At 37.6% G+C, this 17,656-nt stretch overlaps 1 protein-coding gene across 1 annotated transcript in view; it reads right to left on the bottom strand.

Moving 5' to 3' along the window:
- The window catches only part of SPATA17 (spermatogenesis associated 17), a 235,063-nt gene that overhangs the window by 190,817 nt on the left and 26,590 nt on the right, over window positions 1-17,656 (bottom strand). Inside the window, exons 2-3 of the mRNA XM_052654228.1 lie at window positions 11,969-12,058; window positions 10,008-10,089 (exon numbers count right to left, since the gene is read on the bottom strand). Of these exons, the coding sequence (XP_052510188.1) occupies window positions 10,008-10,089; window positions 11,969-12,058 (172 nt within the window). The remainder of the gene's footprint in view (window positions 1-10,007; window positions 10,090-11,968; window positions 12,059-17,656) is intronic.

The following is a 17,656-nucleotide window of genomic DNA, read 5'->3' as shown; positions in this document are numbered from 1 at the left end:
CTGAATGAGCTCAATTTAAAAACATAACATTGAGCTGTTTAAATCTATAGTTATATATATATATATATATACACACAAATATTTATCTCATGACAACATATATAGAATTACTCATGTATATTAGGATAGCTGCTTTCAGAGTGTATACTTGATATTAAACACAATATAAACTACGTAATGGTAGAATATGGGCTTCCTATAGGTGGCACTAGTGGTAAAGAACCCACCTGCTCAATGCAGGAGACATAAGACATGCGGGTTCGATCCCTGGGTCAGGAAGATCCCCCGGAGGAGGACACGGCAACCTACTCCATTACACTTGCCTAAGAACCCCATGGACAGAGGAGCCTAGAAGGCTACAGTCTACGGAGCTGCAAACAGTTGAACACAACTGAAGTGACTTAGCAGGAATGGTAAGAGGAAATTGAAAAGGATAACAAGATGTATACAGTTGTCCTGTATAGGTTATATTGGTGAATTCACTCAGATAACACTCAAAGTGCTAGTTTTCCAAAAGAGACAGATGATATATTTCAACATTATTCTGGTACTATCATCTACAGAAATGACTGTATTCACGTCACCATTTATGAAACAAAACAAGGAGTGGTAAAGACGGGCTACTTAGAACATTATGCAGTTGAAAACAAGAAGGGCACCAAAACAGTAGGACCAGTCAAGTACCCAGTGGGAAGAGCAGGCTGCAGTGAAACCACAGCAGGAATCCAGCAGGCCTGAGCACACACACTGGGTGACTGGAAATCCACTGTTAACGGAAAAGAAGAGTCAGAGCACATCCTTATCAACAGGGAAGATTTTCAAGGTTATGAATCAATAGTCCTCAGTTCTTCAGATGGACAAATTTGGGTTATGTTGCCAGATACAGCATTATAAAAGTCAGCAGGAAGACCTGAAATGGAGATTGAAAATTAAAATAAACAAAATAAACTGTCATCCAGGAAGGAAAAAGGAATCAAATCACAAAGGAAAATTGAAATGGTTCTGTTATGTCGGGTCAGTGAGGGAGTGATAGTGGAGAATGCATAACACTTCAGGATTGGATAAGTCAGCTGGTGTTCCTTTGAAAATTATTTAAAAGCTGGATGGAAATATTTTGGTATAGTAGAATTTTAAGGGAGAATTTTAAGGTTCTGTTTAAAAATATAGAACCCATCTAAAATAGAGATCCTAGGATTTCTGACTTTCCACAGTTTACTTTCCGTTTGACCTTTGCCACATGTGAGACTGTTGATAACTCCAAGATTTCTAACAGTTTTCTCCTTTGGTTCCTGTGATATTGTGTCTCTGCTTTTCTGTTTATTATCTACCTATAATTCCCTTCCTCTACCTAAATCCTACTAATGCATTCCATAAGCCTCAATTCTTGGCCCTCTGCTCTACTGTTCAGACACCTTTCCATCAGGTAGAAAATCCTGCCATCTTATACTGATGGCTCTAAAACCTTTATCTCCAGTTCTGACTCTTCAGCTAAAAGTTCTCTTTAATAAGCATTTGTTCAGTGCTAATTATAATGTGCCAGCCACTCTGCTGAGAGATAGCAAAGTCACCTTACAAGATACCACCACATGGAGGTGTCCTAACATCATCACAGGCTCAAAATCTCAGAATTTCATTTTGTAAAAGCTTCACTGAATGTCCAACTCAGAATGTTTTCTTATCAACATCCATGCTTTTGTTGTCATTACAATCATTAATCAGCTTTGCTGAGAAAAAAAAAAAAAAGAATGCAGCCATCTCGGTAGCTTATAAAACAAAATGCTTATTTCTCACTCACATTGCCTGTGGGCTAAGCTTCCCTGTGGCTATAGTCCACAACACATGGCTTAGCCCAAAACCAATGCAATGGGGAGGAATCATTCCTTTACAAGGAAGGGGGTAGGGAAGAATTTTTGGCACACATGAATACTACCCACCTGCTGTGTTGGCCATAGTGAGGACTCCAACTTATGTCCCTATGAGTAATTAATTTATCCAGTTAGCAAAAGATTCTGCAGGCTTTCTACATAACATTTACTGTGATCGTTTGAGATATAATAACTAGAACAGTCATTGCCCCTCAGGAGGTCCCAGTCAAATGAGAGACGTCAGTAAACAACCAGATCACAGCGACACGAACACCTACAGGAGCAAAGCATGAGGAAGGCACACCTCCTACCATTCCACGCTCAACCTCAGGAGATCAGGGAAGGACAATCTTTAAGTAAAGTCTTGAGGCATGAGTAGGCATTCAGACCAATAGGAAGCAGTCAGAGTGAAGAAGGGCATCCAGGCAAAGTAAATAGCATTTGCAAGAAGCCTGTAGGGCACAGCATAACTTAGCAATGGCAAATGGTTTATTTACAATGTTGTGTTAGTTTTAGGTGTGCGGCAAGGTGCATCAGGTATGCATACCCATATATCCACTCTTTGTTTAGACTCTTTTTCCCATAAATAGGTCATTAGAGAGTATTAAAGTAGAGTTCTCTGTGCTATACAGTAGGTTCTTATTAGTTATCTCTTTTATATATAGTAGTGAATAGAGTATATTTATACAGATGTAGCAAGAAGTAAGGGTAAATAAGAAGGGATCATGAGACAATGAAAATCCACCATGTCATGTCAAAGAGTGTGAATTTTACAGTGTTCTACGGTGAGGACTGTAGGCATGGGAGTAAAATTACTCTTGATTCCCAGTTTAGGTCGGAATCAAGAGACTTTTCTGAGGGACAATGCCAAGCAGTTGATGACTGAAAGGAGATAGAAGGTGGGGAAAAGAGTGTGGCGAGGAGTCGAGAATGAGATTGGATTTCTGGCTGAATGGTTGTGCCATTGACTTGAATAAAGGTATACAGAAGGAGGAATAACTTTGGAGTGCCTCAGGGACCTCCAGAAAAAGATTTTTGGAAGGTAGGTAGCATAGGCAACGGCACCCCACTCCAGTACTCTTGCCTGGAAAATCCCATGGGTGGAGGAGCCTGGTAGGCTACAGTCCATGGGGTCGCGAAGAGTCGGACACGACTGAGAGACTTCACTTTCACTTTTCACTTTCATGCAGTGGAGAAGGAAATGGCAACCCACTCCAGTGTTCTTGCCTGGAGAATCCCAGGGACGGGGATTCTCAATCCCCAGTGGGCTGCCGTCTATGGGGTCGCACAAAGTCGGACACGACCGAAGCGACTCAGCAGCAGTAGCAGCAGCAGCATATGGATATACAGGGATCAGAAACTGGGAACTTTAGTCCCATCTTTTAAACTCCTTGAGTCTCCATGTCTTCATCTATAAAAAGAAGATAGAACACCTGCATTTTCTACTTGACAGACTATTACTGGAAAATATGAAGCAATCAGTGTAAAACATGTTTTTAAACAACAAAGGCCCTTAAAAGTATAGGAAATTATTTGATAAAAGTCACATTCAGCTCCTTACCAATGTTCTGCTAGTCCTCAACCTCTCTCCAGCCGCCTATATCAACATCCTCACCATTTCCTGTTACACCATGCACATTCCCAGTTTCAAACCTTCATTCACGTGGTTCCTAATTGAAATATCCTTGCCTCTCCCCAACCTATAGTTTCCTGATCCCCAGAGGTTCAGCATAAATCTCACCACTTTGACCTTCAGAGATAACATTAACTTCCTACCTGAGTGCTTATTATCTGCCTGTGTGTGTTTGGTGGGGGAGTACCTTTTAAATTGACTTGCCTTTTTAATTAATTTTCTGTATTTAATAGATAATATATTCACATTGTTTAAAATTCAAAACCTACCAAAGGGTTTACAGTAAAAAGTCTATTTCTTATGCTTAGTCCTGAAGTACTCGGTTCTCTTCTCCTCCAGGCAATTAATATCATTTTCCTGTGATCCTTCCTTAGAAAAGCAAATTAAAATCAGTGCCTTTCAGATCATGCCCTCCTGGCTCAGATGACAACAGAGGCCACAAGGAAAGAGACCAACCAATTCTGTTTCCAGTTTCCAAAATAGCTGTACTGTTTGCACCTGTTTTTAGCATACGGGGATTAAAAAGTTTGCTAAATTTTAATTAAGGGGGAGTTCTATTACAAAAGTTTTAAAATCACTAGTTATATCATTCATTTTATAACCTAATATATAGTATATGGCATTATTAGTATTATTGTATGCAGCTGTTAGGCAAAAACAAATTATGCAGAATAAATTTAGAAATGGTGGTTTAAAGATAGCTGATATAGGACTATATGTGTGACAATGTATACTAATGTACGTGACAGGATAATTAACATAGATTCAAACACTATCCATAATTCATGCCCTACTCCCAACTCACAAGAGTAGCAGGTCCTTTTATGCATTTTTGCTTCAGTCAGTTCATATGTGACTGTTCATCCCCAGCTTTGCTCCCCTAAAACCTGAGCTCTGAGAAATCATAGTGATAGGGTGGGGAACATTAATGGGAGAAACATGGACAGAAAAAGACAAATAATGAAGAAAATATTCCACATGCCTGGGAAAGAGTGGGGCATTAACTTTCTGTAATAATACAACATTTGGCATTCCTTTGCTCCTGAAAAAGTGAAAGAAATTGTTAGTCATTCGGTCATGTCTGACTCTGCAACCCTATGGACTGTAGCCCGCCAGGCTCCTCTGTCCATGGGATTCTCCAGGCAAGAACCCTGGGGTGGGGTGCCATCCCCTTCTCCAGGAGATCTTCCCGATCCAGGGGTCAAATGTGGGTCTTCAGCACGGCAGGCAGATTCTTTACCATCTGAGCCACCAGGGAAGTCTGGGATGTGGCTAAAACTCTAGGGATAAACTTGGTGGCATCTATGGAGGAAACGGGATTCTGAACACCAGGGAAGATACCAGCTCTGGCAAAAATTCCCTTTCCCTTTACGTGGCGGAATTGTCATGGAGTCCTCGAAGGATGAATCCTGAAGGACTGAACACATAAGCCTGGACAATAGATATCTTATGAATGAAGATTGGACAAAGGTGAGGATTTCTGCTCTGGTGGCACTACTTAAGTCTCACAGGACCTCTGTATAAACCCGAGAAGGGAAATCTTCAATAATGATTGAGACTGAACTGCCTATCTACCTCTTCAGGTAAGGGTTTTGGAATCAAATCAAATTGGGTTTGAACTTTTCTCCACTTACCTCTAACTATGTATCCTTGGGGAAGAAACCATCTCTAGGCCTAAAACTATAAAATGGTGATATTATTCACAGGACTGGCATAGACTTTAGTTGGTATTGTTGTTGTTGTTTAATTGCTAAGTCATGTCTGACTCTTGGGACCCCATGGACTGTAGCATGCTAGGCGCCTCTTCCGTGGGATTTTCTAGGCAAGAATACTGGAGTGGCTTCACATTTCCTTTCCTGGGGATCTTTCTGACCCAGGGATTGAACCCATGTCTCCTGCTTGGCAGGTGGATTCTTCACCACTGAGCCACCTGGGGAGCCCTTAGTTGGTGTACACGTTCAGTTCAGTTCAGTCAGTTCAGTTCAGTCGCTCAGTTGTGTCCAACTCTTTGCGACCCCATTAATCGCAGCAGGCCAGGCCTCCCTGTCCATCACCAACTCCCGGAGTTCACTCAGATTCACGTCCATCGAGTCAGTGATGCCATCAAGCCATCTCATCCTCTCTTGTCCCCTTCTCCTCCTGCCCCCAATCCCTCCCAGCATCAGAGTCTTTTCCAATGAGTCAACTCTTCCCATGAGGTGGCCAAAGTACTAGAGTTTCAGCTTTAGCATCATTCCTTCCAAAGAAATCCCAGGGCTGATCTCCTTCAGAATGGACTGGTTGGATCTCCTTGCAGTCCGAGGGACTCTCAAGAGTCTTCTCCAACACCACGGTTCAAAAGCATCAATTCTTCGGCACTCACCTTTCTTCACAGTCCAACTCTCACATCCATACATGACTACTGGAAAAACCATAGCCTTGACTAAACAGACCTTAGTTGGCAAAGTAATGTCTCTGCTTTTGAATATGCTATCTAGGTTGGTCATAACTTTTCTTCCAAGGAGTAAGCGTTTTTTAATTTCATGGCTGCAGTCACCATCTGCAGTGATTTTGGAGCCCCCCAAAATAAAGTCTGACACTGTTTCCACTGTTTTCCCATCTATTTGCCATGAAGTGATGGGACCAGATGCCATGATCTTCATTTTCTGAATGTTGAGCTTTAAGCCAACATTTTCACTCTCCTCTTTCACTTTCATCAACAGGCTTTTTAGTTCTTCAATTTCTGCCATAAGGGTGGTGTCATCTGCATATCTGAGGTTATTGATATTTCTCCCGGCAATCTTGATTGCAGCTTGTGCTTCTTCCAGCCCAGTGTTTCTCATGATGTACCCTGCATAGAAGTTAAATCAGCAGGGTGACAATATATAGCCTTGACGTACTCCTTTTCCTATTTGGAACCAGTCTGTTGTTCCATGTCCAGTTCTAACTGTTGCTTCCTGATCTGCATATAGGTTTCTCAAGAGACAGGTCAGGTGGTCTGGTATTTCCATCTCTTTCAGAATTTTCCACAGTGTATTGTGATCCACACAGTCAAAGGCTTTGGCATAGTCAATAAAGCAGAAATAGATGTTTTTCTGAAACTCTCTTGCTTTTTTGATGATCCAGCAGATGTTGGCAGTTTGATATCTGGTTCCTCTGCCTTTTCTAAAACCAGCTTGAACATCAGGGAGTTCACGGTTCACGTATTGCTGAAGCCTGGCTTGGAGAATTTTGAGCATTACTTTACTAGCATGTGAGATGAGTGCAATTGTGCGGTAGTTTGAGCATTCTTAAGTATATAAAATGCTTAGTACAATATTTCACTCTCACTAGTCAGCCAGTAAATGGCAGCTATTTTAATCTCATTTAGTCATTATATGCCAAGATCAGATTATGTTATTTACTGAGATATTTATGTTAGGTACTATGCACACAATGGCAAAAACAGGTAAATAAGTAAAATAGATATGTTCAAAAACACCGTACAGGTTAACAGATTTAAAAACCATCAAGAACCAATTTAACTGAGGAAAATTTCCATTTTTTTTCAAGAACCCAAAGATAATTAGATCCAAATCTGGAGAATAACTTGGTGATCATGCTGAGTGACATTCTTTGTGATTCAGTCGAGACCCTAAAGTAACAAAACAAATTTTCTTGGGTGGCTCATTACTTGAACTTTTAAAGATATTTTTTTCAGCAACTCCAATATCATTAGAACAAATATAGATTCCAAAGTTGAATATTTTGACAACAGTCACTGAAATGTATACATTTTCATATGCTTGATTAAAAGGAGATGTCAATCATTCATAACCATCTGGATGGTGACTTGTGAGTAGAAATAGCAGCATGAAAGTTGGTAATGTTCAAGGAATGCCATACGCATAAGTATACGCTACAGCCTTGTCTACACAAAGACACAGATCTCATGATGAATGATAATAAATAATGAGGCTAAAGACGCTCATTATTCCATAGAAAACAACTTAATTTTTGATCATTCTGTTTAAGTAACCTGACTCTATTAAAAATTGATTTGCAGGAGCTCCGACTCACCAAACCTGGGAAAATTTGAGCAGCAAACCAATTAGTGATAATTTATTATAATCCATTAAACAAAATAGGAACTCATGAGTTAAAACTGTTACAAACAAATGAATGAATGAATAAAGAGGAAAAAGTCTCTTTCTTATACGAAAACGCCAACAAGAAAATGTGGAAGAAATGACAAGGTTAGGAAAATCACTATTTGACAAATTTAATAATTCTTACTCTAGTACGAATCATAATGACATGGTAAATCTAGAATAAAAAATTTTGGTGATGAAGAAGATATATACCCAGTCTTAAAACACTGCCTCTTAAGACAAAAATAGCAAATCTAAAAGTGTGAGAGATACTACCTTAAATTATCAAATTTAGCATCAACTGCCATGAGACAAACTGACATCATATGGTTCCTAATATGATGTACTGACATGTATTGTAATATAAAATGTATAACCTCACTAACAATGAAGAAACATAAACCAAAACTGAGGAATAATATAAGAAATAATTATTCTGTACTCTTCAAGAATAAAGGTCATGAAAAGCATAGACAGGCCAAACACATTAAAGGTAACTATGGAGAAACAACAACTAAATACAATGTGAAACACTGGTTTATTCCCTGGAAAAGATGTGTTTGCTATAAGTTAAATCATTAGGACAATCAGTGAAATATGAATAGAATCTAAAGAACAGACAATTGATTTGTACAGATGTCAGTTTCCTGATTTTGATCATTTTAATATGGTTATGTAGAAAATATCCACTGATGAATTGAGAGGTAAGGGGCACTTTCTATAACTTTGTTAACAGCAGTGGAAAAAAACACAAAAATATAAATAGAGAGGTAAAAGAAAATTATATAGTATATTTGTACACTTGAATATAAGAATATAGGAGAATTAAGAATAATTCTTAGGAGATAATAGGAGAAATTAAGACTATAGGAAAATTCCTTGTCCTATTTTTGCAACATTTCTATAAATGTGAAATTATTTCAAAATTTAAAAATCACTTTGTAAGTAGCCTTAAATGATGTAAGAGATTAGTGTTCTAGACAAGAAAACCCATGCTAACAATTCATGACATTAATGAGATATCCTTTTGTTTGTTGCAGACATGTAAGTGAGCTATTCAACCAGGTAAATTAAAAGAATAAAATTTTCCTGGGTATTAGTGGATTCTTAAAATCTGAAGTGACATATATTAATTAACTGGGAATATATAGTATTAAACAGGAACTTAAGAGAATTATGGTATTTAGAGAATCTATCACTAAAATAGGTTCCCCAGTAGGGACATCAGATCTACTCTATAAAAACATCACAGTGATTTTAAACCTAGCTGTGAGAGAGATCCAATACTTGTAAAAATTTGTGCCAGCATCTTAAAAAAAAATACTTTATTTCATGAAATCTAAAGTATTAGGCTCTTCTCTAAACAGTTCCTTTATTTTATTAACATGTTTTACAATTTTCTCACCAAAGGTGAATATATTATTTTTTTAACTTTTAATTGGAGGATAATTGCTTTACAACATTTTGTTAGTTTCTGCCACACATCAACATGAATCAGCCATAGGTATACATATGCCTGGCGTGCTGCAGTTCATGGGGTCACAAAAAGATGGACATGACTCAGTGACTGAACAATAACAATACATATATTCCCTCCCTTTATTATTTAGTTGTCTACTTATTTTTTCTTTTCTCCCTCTATATCTTCTAACTTCATTTAAATGCCTCTAATAAAGAATAAATTAAGAAAAAATTTAAACTATTATAGTGGAAAGCATAACAAATCAGAAAATTAGTGAAGGAGGAGAATGATTAGAAACCTCCTCATTTTATATCAAAAAATTATTTTTCCTAATTTCTAAAATCTCTGAACTGAAGTGTAAGTTGGCATGTTATCTCATACTTCTGCAAGTCTATTGGTGGGTATAGATGATTGTGTTATGCTACATTTATTAAGGCAAATCTTCAAAATCTCCCAAGAGTCAATCAAAGGGAACGATAAGTAGCACAGAGAGAAACTGCCTTACATTTTTCCTTTGCAGAATTAATTTGGGGCACTTTAACCAATGTTTACTAACTGTTTGGTGAGCCAGAGATTAGTCTAAATGTTGGTGGACTAAAAATGAACAAGCTACAATGCTTACTCTGAAAAACCTCACCATCTAGAAAATGGAAAGGATCTTCAACAAATAAGTACATACAAATACATATACTGTAAAGAGTACTTTAACAAAAATAAAATATCTGATATAGTTTGGGTACAAAGAAGTTAGTCATCAATTTTTCACGGAAAAATCAGGAACGTCTTCTCAGAAGTCTCATTCTAAAAATTAAGCTCAATTTTGTTCTCATACAAATATTATCAATAACTTAAAACTACTATAAATGTGACCGATGTGAATAAATTACAATAAATTATATAATCCAAATGCTAACATATATAAATTTCAGAATATTTACCTTCACAATTGCTTGATATTGTTGTCTGCCTAAGTAACCTCTCCATTGTTTCTGAATAATTGTTGCTACTCTGTGTAAATACCTAGGTAGAAAATATGCTTATTAGTATGCTTTCATTGAAACAATGATATATTTTCAATTTCTGCCTAGAACATTCCTTTCCACATATTCAAGAAGTCAAATTCAAAGACAAGTTTATGCGTACTTTTAAAGACAGTATGGAGGTTCTCCAAAAAACTAAAAATATAACTACCATATGATCCAGCAATCCATCCCCGGGTATATATCTGAAGAAAACAACAACACTAATTTTAAAAGATAAATGCACCCTAATATTCATAGCAGTATTACTTACAATTACCAAGATATGGAAGCAACTTACGTGTTCATCAAAAGATGAATGGATAGAGAAGATACTATATATTTTACATACAAACACACACACACTACAATATTGCTCAGCTATAAAAAAGAATGAAATTCTGCCATTTCCAACAACATGGCTGGAACTGGAGGGTATTATGCTTAGGGAAATTAGTAAGACAGAGAAAGGCAAATACTATATATTATCACTTATACATAGAATCTAAAAAATAAAACAAGCTAGTGAAAGTTAAAAATAAAAGCAAAAGAAGAATTTCAGACATAGGGAATGAACTAATCAGTGGGGAGAGGGAAGGGGGGAAATAGACAGAGGTAGGGAATTAAGAGGGAATACTATGTATAAAATAAATAAGCTACAGAGATATACTATGGCACTGGGAATATACTCAATGTTTTATAACCACGTGCTGTGCTTAGTTGCTCAGTTGTGTATAACTCTGCGAACCCATGGACTGAAGCCCGCCAGGCTCCTTTGTCCAAGGGGATTCTCCAGCAAGAATACTGGAATGGGATGCCGTGCCCTCCTCTAGGGGATCTTCCCAACCCAGGGATCGAATGCAACTTTCCCACATTGAAGGTGGATTCTTTACCTTCTGAGCCACCAGGATGGAATATAATCTATAAAAATTGTGCATCACTATGAAACTAATTGAGTAAATTACTTAAAAAAATAAATCAAAAGTAAATTAAGAAGAAGAATATAATGAAAGACTATAACACAGGCCATAGTGACATGTTGAGAAATAAGCCAGGCAATATGGATGTGAATCACTACAAGTACTTTGAAATAATTCCTGAAGCCAAGAAACACTTTCCTTTTTCATACTCATGTTCCTCAGTCTATCCCAAGTAATGTCATTTCAGTCTGTTGAATTAAAAAATACTCTGCTGTCATATTCCTACTTGGCATAGTGGCCAAAAGAGAAACCTCATCTTCCTCCTTTTACTTCCATGTCTGGCTCCTACTAGTTAATATAAGAAAGACTACAGTATAACCCCTAGCTCACCAGCTGACTTATAATGGACTAGTCATATTCTTTCTCCACCTCACCAAGGGCAATATTTTTCAGAATTGATGAGAAACTGAAGGAAATTTGAGCACTGAAGAAAAAGTGGAAACAGTTAAGATAGGGATCAACTTTGGTCCCTCTGAAATCAGAATGGTATCATTTTGGCACCATTTGTCTTTATTTACCAACATGTTGGAGAGGATTGGAATAGTCTCTGTTTTGTTTCATTTTGCTCTGTTTTTCTTTCTTACCAGTCAATAAATTCATGCTATAAAAATACAGGTTCAGTCATTTGTCACATCCTATGGAACCTGCAGAAAATAATCTGATCAAGTATACTTATAACATTGAGAATTTTCCAGCGATATGGTCAATATCATTTAGTATTTTGATACATAAGAAACAAGGAGCAAAAAGAGCTATGTCTTTAAAGGACATCATATAAGTTATTAACTTCATTACAAGTAAAAAAAAATATTTGCAATGAGAACTACATGAATAAATTACATTTTGTAAGGAGTATATTTTTATGGTATATCTGAGGTTTCCATGGAAAAATCAATATACCTGATATATGCTCGAACTTGACATCCTCGAAACCAGCTCTGGATTTTAACTGCTGCATCATTCTCCTTTTTTCGAAATACATCCACAACACTAAAAACAAATTTTTTAAAGCATTTCATTAGTAACTAATATAATTATAAAGCAAATCAACCTGTTAAACTTAATTTTTAACTTATTCCAAAAGGATAATCATAACGCAAATGTTATTTTAAATGAAATTAAAATGCTAAATTGGAGAAGGAAATGGCAACCCACTCCAGCATTCTTGCCTGGAGAATCCCACAGACAGTGAAGCTTAGTGGCCTACAGTCCATGGAGTCGCAAAGGGTCGGACACGACTGAAGCTACTTAGTACAAAATGCTAAATAAAGAAAATATTTCAGAAACAATGAGCTATGTTTAAAAAATTAACCTTTCTCTGAGAGACCATGTGCTTTCAATAGCTTTACTTTTTTTATTTTTATAATCATCTATTTGCAACTAATTAACTTGCCAGTGGTATTTATAAGGAAATTTAGAAAGCAATGTGCTATTTTGTCATTATTTTTAAACATAATTATTTGAATTTATTTTTTTAAATGCCACTACATATATCATGCAAGATTAAAATCCTCACATATTTCACCCACTGCATAAGTTAAATGAATTGCTTCTAAGTAAAATGAATTCATCATTTTGCCTGTTCTAGATAGAGTTCTGAGAAGGTCTACTTCAATTACGGAGTCAGGGGGCAGGGTCATAGGCCTCATAAAGAGACAAGAAATTCAGTCTTTAGATTTTACTGACTTACAAGGAAGAAAAAGTTTTACTCAAGACAGATCTCCATCTTAATTTTTTCAGTCATTACAATTCTCTCCCCATCCCCATTTGATAAGGTCCTATTGCTTATGGAAATTACTATGAAACACAGAGTAATTTCTCTCCTATAACATTGGCTGGCAAAAAATTAGCACTCTCTGTCTACTGAATAAATAAAGAATTGCTAGTCATTTACTTTTCACTTGTTAAAAAATTCTCTCAAAAATTCTCTCAAGAATTCTCTCAAGATTATTTTTCATTTTCATTGCTAGATTAAATATATAGATTTTATTGAAAATGAAAGTGTTAATCGGTCAGTCATGTATGACTCTTTGCGACCCCATGGACTGGAGCTCACCAGGCTCCTCTGTCCATTGGATTCCCCAGGCAAGAATACTGGAGTGGGTAGCCATTCCCTTCTCCAGGGGATCTTCCTGACCCAGGGATCGAACCTGGGTCTTCTGCATTGCAGGTGGATTCTTTACCATCTGAGCCACCAAGAAGCCCAATAAATTCAGACAATTAGAACAAAAACAGAATGGAAAAAAGAATACTTCAAAAATACTATGAAGTTGACTGAGAAAAAAATGGCAATTAAACCATCAGTGACAAAGAGTTAAAGAAACAAGCAGAAGGATTATCTGTCTACTAGGTAACCAGGAAGTAGAGTTATCTAGAAAGACTAATTGAAAAGGATTTACAAAAGCAGGGAGAAGAACAAAAATTATGCATCAAGTCAGTGACCCAGATGTTGAAAATAGTAGTGAAAAATTATACAAATCAGTATAAGGGTTAGTAGAAGTAAAGCATAAACTGTAAAACCTACACAAGAGAATAGCCACTCTACCAGATCAAGAAAGGCATCGAGATAAGACAACTGTTGCTGTTGATGCTGTTGTTGTTTAGTCACTAAGTCGTGTCCAACTCTTTGTGACCCTCATGGACTGTAGCCCTCCAGGCTCCTTGGTCCAAGGGATTTCCCAGGCAAGAATACTGGAGTGGGTTGCCATTTTCTTCTCCAGGGTATCTTCCCAAGCCAAGGTTAGAACCTCCATCTCCTTGCAATAAAATTTACTGGACATAATTGTGTGGTGACACGTTAGACAATTAGGAGTAGAAGAAAAGAAAGTTTGGCTCCAGAGACATAATGGATATAATTCTCCTTTTTTTTTCTTTTGGCCACACAATATGTGGGATCCTAGTTCCCCAATCGGCAATCAAACCTGTGCCCTCTGCATTAGAAGCACAGAGTCTTAACCACTGAACAAACAGGAAGTCCCAAAGAATGTCATTCCTAACACCCAACTTTTGTCTTCCCACAGCTGCTTCCTCTAGGGGACTGCATGCCACCTGCCACACTGAATCTCTGTGAAGAATGCCACTTGCAAACTCCCTGACTATATCTTTCAGGATATGGACATCTACCCCATTTTAGGATGATGGAGCTGCTGAGGACTCAACAGGAGCCCGCATGCTCTTAGAAACTTGAAGCCTGGGGTGATTATGGGTAAAAGACAGCCAGATGTCTGAACAACTCTGTTAAAAGAAATAAAGAGAATAATAATATCCTGTGCATGCTAAGTTGCTTCAGTCGTGTCTGACTCTTTGCGACCCTAAGATCTACAGCCCTCCAGGCTCCTCTGTCCATGAGATTCTCCAGGCAAGAATACTGGAGCGGGATGCCATGTCCTCCTCCAAAGAATCTTCCAGACTCAGGGATCAAACCTGCATCTTTTGTGTCTCCTACAATGGCAGGTGGGTTCTTTACCATTAGCGCCACCTGGGAAGCCCAATAATATCTTAAATAAACTAATACATCATGTGCCAGCACTATTCCAACCGTTTTACATACCACTGAGTTAACTTATACAGAATTCCTTTCAACACCTCAATGGAGTAAATAAGCATGCTCATTTGACAGAGGAAGATACTGAGACAGACGTAAGTGTAGTGATATGCCCAAGGTCACATGTTGGTTGGTGTCAGAGTCAAATGTCGATTCTAGGCAATCTGGCTCTTGAGGCTGCATTCTTAACCATCACTTTCCCTAAAGGTGAAGAGGAATGATGAGAACAGGAGAAAGGAGGGAAGGAAAAGGAATAAAGAGCAAGAAAGAAAAGGCGAGAGGCAAAAATGCATGTGAGCCTTTTCCAAATATAATATTGAAATTTCGTGGCATAAAATATCACCAATCTCCTTAAAATTGTAAGATAAAAGATGAAGATGTGGAAAAACACCAACAAAAACCAAAAATTTCTCACTATACTATCTACCATGAGAATGAATACAATAGCTTGCTCCCTGGAAGAAAAGCAATGACGAATCTAGACAGCATACTAAAAAGCAGAGACATTACTTTGCTGACAAAGGTCCATATAGTCAAAGCTATCGTTTTTTCAGTAGTCCTGTACAGATGTGAGAGTTGGACCACAAAGAAGACTGGACGCTGAAGAACTGATGCTTTCAAACCGTAATGCTAGAGAAGACTCTTGAGAGTCCCTTGGACTGCAAGAAGATCAAACCAGTCAAACCTAAAGGAAATCAACCCTGAGTATTCACTGGAAGGACTAATGCTGAAGCTCCAATACTTTGGCCACCTGATGAGAAGAGCTGACTCATTGGAAAAGACTGATGCTGGGAAAGAATGATGGCAAGAGGAGAAGGGGGTGACAGAGGATAAGATGATTGAACGGCATCATTGACTCAATAGGCATGAGTTTGAGCAAACTTCAAGAGACAGTGAAGGACAGGGAAGCCTGGCATGCTGCAGTCCATGGGGTTGCAAAGTGTCGGACATGACTGAGCAACTCAGCAACAACAAGGCACTCATGTATGTGGCCAAAAAGAAACAATTTGGTCTTTGAACACTTACAGAAAACTTTCACCTACACAAGTTCAAAGTCATAAAACTTCAGAAATGTTTGTTAGAGCTGCACACATGTACACATTGTAGTAAAATTACAATGGAATGGTGAAAATACAAATCTCAGGACAGACATGGAGCAATTTCTAAGACCTGTCGTGTCTTCATACACTGGGAATTCCATAATGGGAAAACTAAAGACCTTGTGCTATTGTTACTACATTTGAAAGAAAGAAAAAAAAGAAGAAACTGAAAAAAAATCAATACAATTGAAGAGCAGCAAAAGACAGCCAATTTACAGAAAAGAAAATACAAGCAACTTTCACTTTTAGAAACCCTTGACCTGGGTTCTAGGTATATTTTCACTTTGAGACCTATATATAACAAACTCATCTTGTAAATGCCAATGTATATTTCAGGAAAAATTATATTGAAACAAACACTTCCTTAGAGTTTTGGAAAATGTTCCTTTAGTCAAAAAGCTGAAGGTAGGCATTGATGAATGGTTTCCAGTGTTAAATTTTACTGTGAAATGTCATCACTTTTCCAAAAAACATAAGCATATTATATTTTGTTCTGAACAGTGAAGTAGTTAATGTTACTTCCACAAAATATGTTAATTTTCTGTTCCTTTAAGGCAATATGAAAGAGGAAGTATTACCTTTATATACAAAGCTATTTATTTATAGAATTTTGGTACAACATACATAGAAAAACACATAAAAGATTGAAGCAACAAATGGCACTGAAGTGTCTTTAATAAAGTGAATTTAGAAAACTGTTTTTTTTTTTTTCCTTTATTTTACTTTATAATACTGTATTGGTTTTGCCATACATTGACATGAATCCACCATGGGTGTACATGCGATCCCAAACATGAACCCCCCTCCCACCTCCCTCCCCACAACAACCCTCCGGGTCATCTCCGTGCACCAGCCCCAAGCATGCTGTATCCTGCGTCAGACACAGACTGATGATTCGATTCTTACATGATAGTATACATCTTTCAATGCCATTCTCCCAAATCATCCCACCCTCTCCCTCTCCCTCTGAGTCCAAAAATCTGCTATACACATCTGTGTCTTTTTTGCTGTCTTGCATACAGGGTCATCATTGCCATCTTTCTAAATTCCATATATATGTGTTAGTATACTGTATTGGTGTTTTTCTTTCTGGCTTACTTCACTCTGTATAATTGGCTCCAGTTTCATCCATCTCATCAGAACTGATTCAAATGTATTCTTTTTAACAACTGAGTAATACTCCATTGTGTATATGTACCACAGCTTTCTTATCCATTCATCTGCTGATGGACATCTAGGTTGTTTCCATGTCCTGGCTATTATAAACAGTGCTGCGATGAACATTGGGGTACATGTGTCTCTTTCAATTCTGGTTTCCTTGGTGTGTATGCCCAGCAGTGGGATTGCTGGGTCATATGGCAGTTCTATTTGCAATTTTTTAAGGAATCTCCACACCGTTTTTCATAGTGGTTGTACTAGTTTGCATTCCCACTAACAGTGTAGGAGGGTTCCCTTTTCTCCACACCCTCTCCAGCATTTTCTGCTTGCAGATTTTTGGATCGCAGACATTCTGACTGGAGTGAAGTGGTACCTCATTGTGGTTTTGATTTGCATTTCTCTAATAATGAGTGATGTTGAGCATCTTCTCTTGTGTTTGTTAGCCATCCGTATGTCTTCTTTGGAGAAATGTCTGTTTAGTTCTTTGGCCCATTTTTTGATTGGGTCGTTTATTTTTCTGGAATAGAGTTGCATAAGTTGCTTGTATATTTTTGAGCTTAGTTGTTTGTCAGTTGCTTCATTTGCTATTATTTTCTCCCATTCAGAAGGCTGTCTTTTCACCTTGCTTATATTTTCCTTTGTTGTGCAGAAGCCTTTAATTTTAATTAGATCCCATTTATTTATTTTTGCTTTTATTTCCAGAATTCTGGGAGGTGGATCATAGAGGATCCTGCTGTGATTTATGTCGGAGAGTGTTTTGCCTATGTTCTCCTCTAGGAGTTTTAT

The sequence above is a fragment of the Budorcas taxicolor genome, chromosome 16 (assembly GCF_023091745.1).
Source record: "Budorcas taxicolor isolate Tak-1 chromosome 16, Takin1.1, whole genome shotgun sequence".
Taxonomy (NCBI): Eukaryota; Metazoa; Chordata; class Mammalia; order Artiodactyla; family Bovidae; genus Budorcas; species Budorcas taxicolor.
This window is presented reverse-complemented; position numbering and strand designations above follow the sequence as displayed.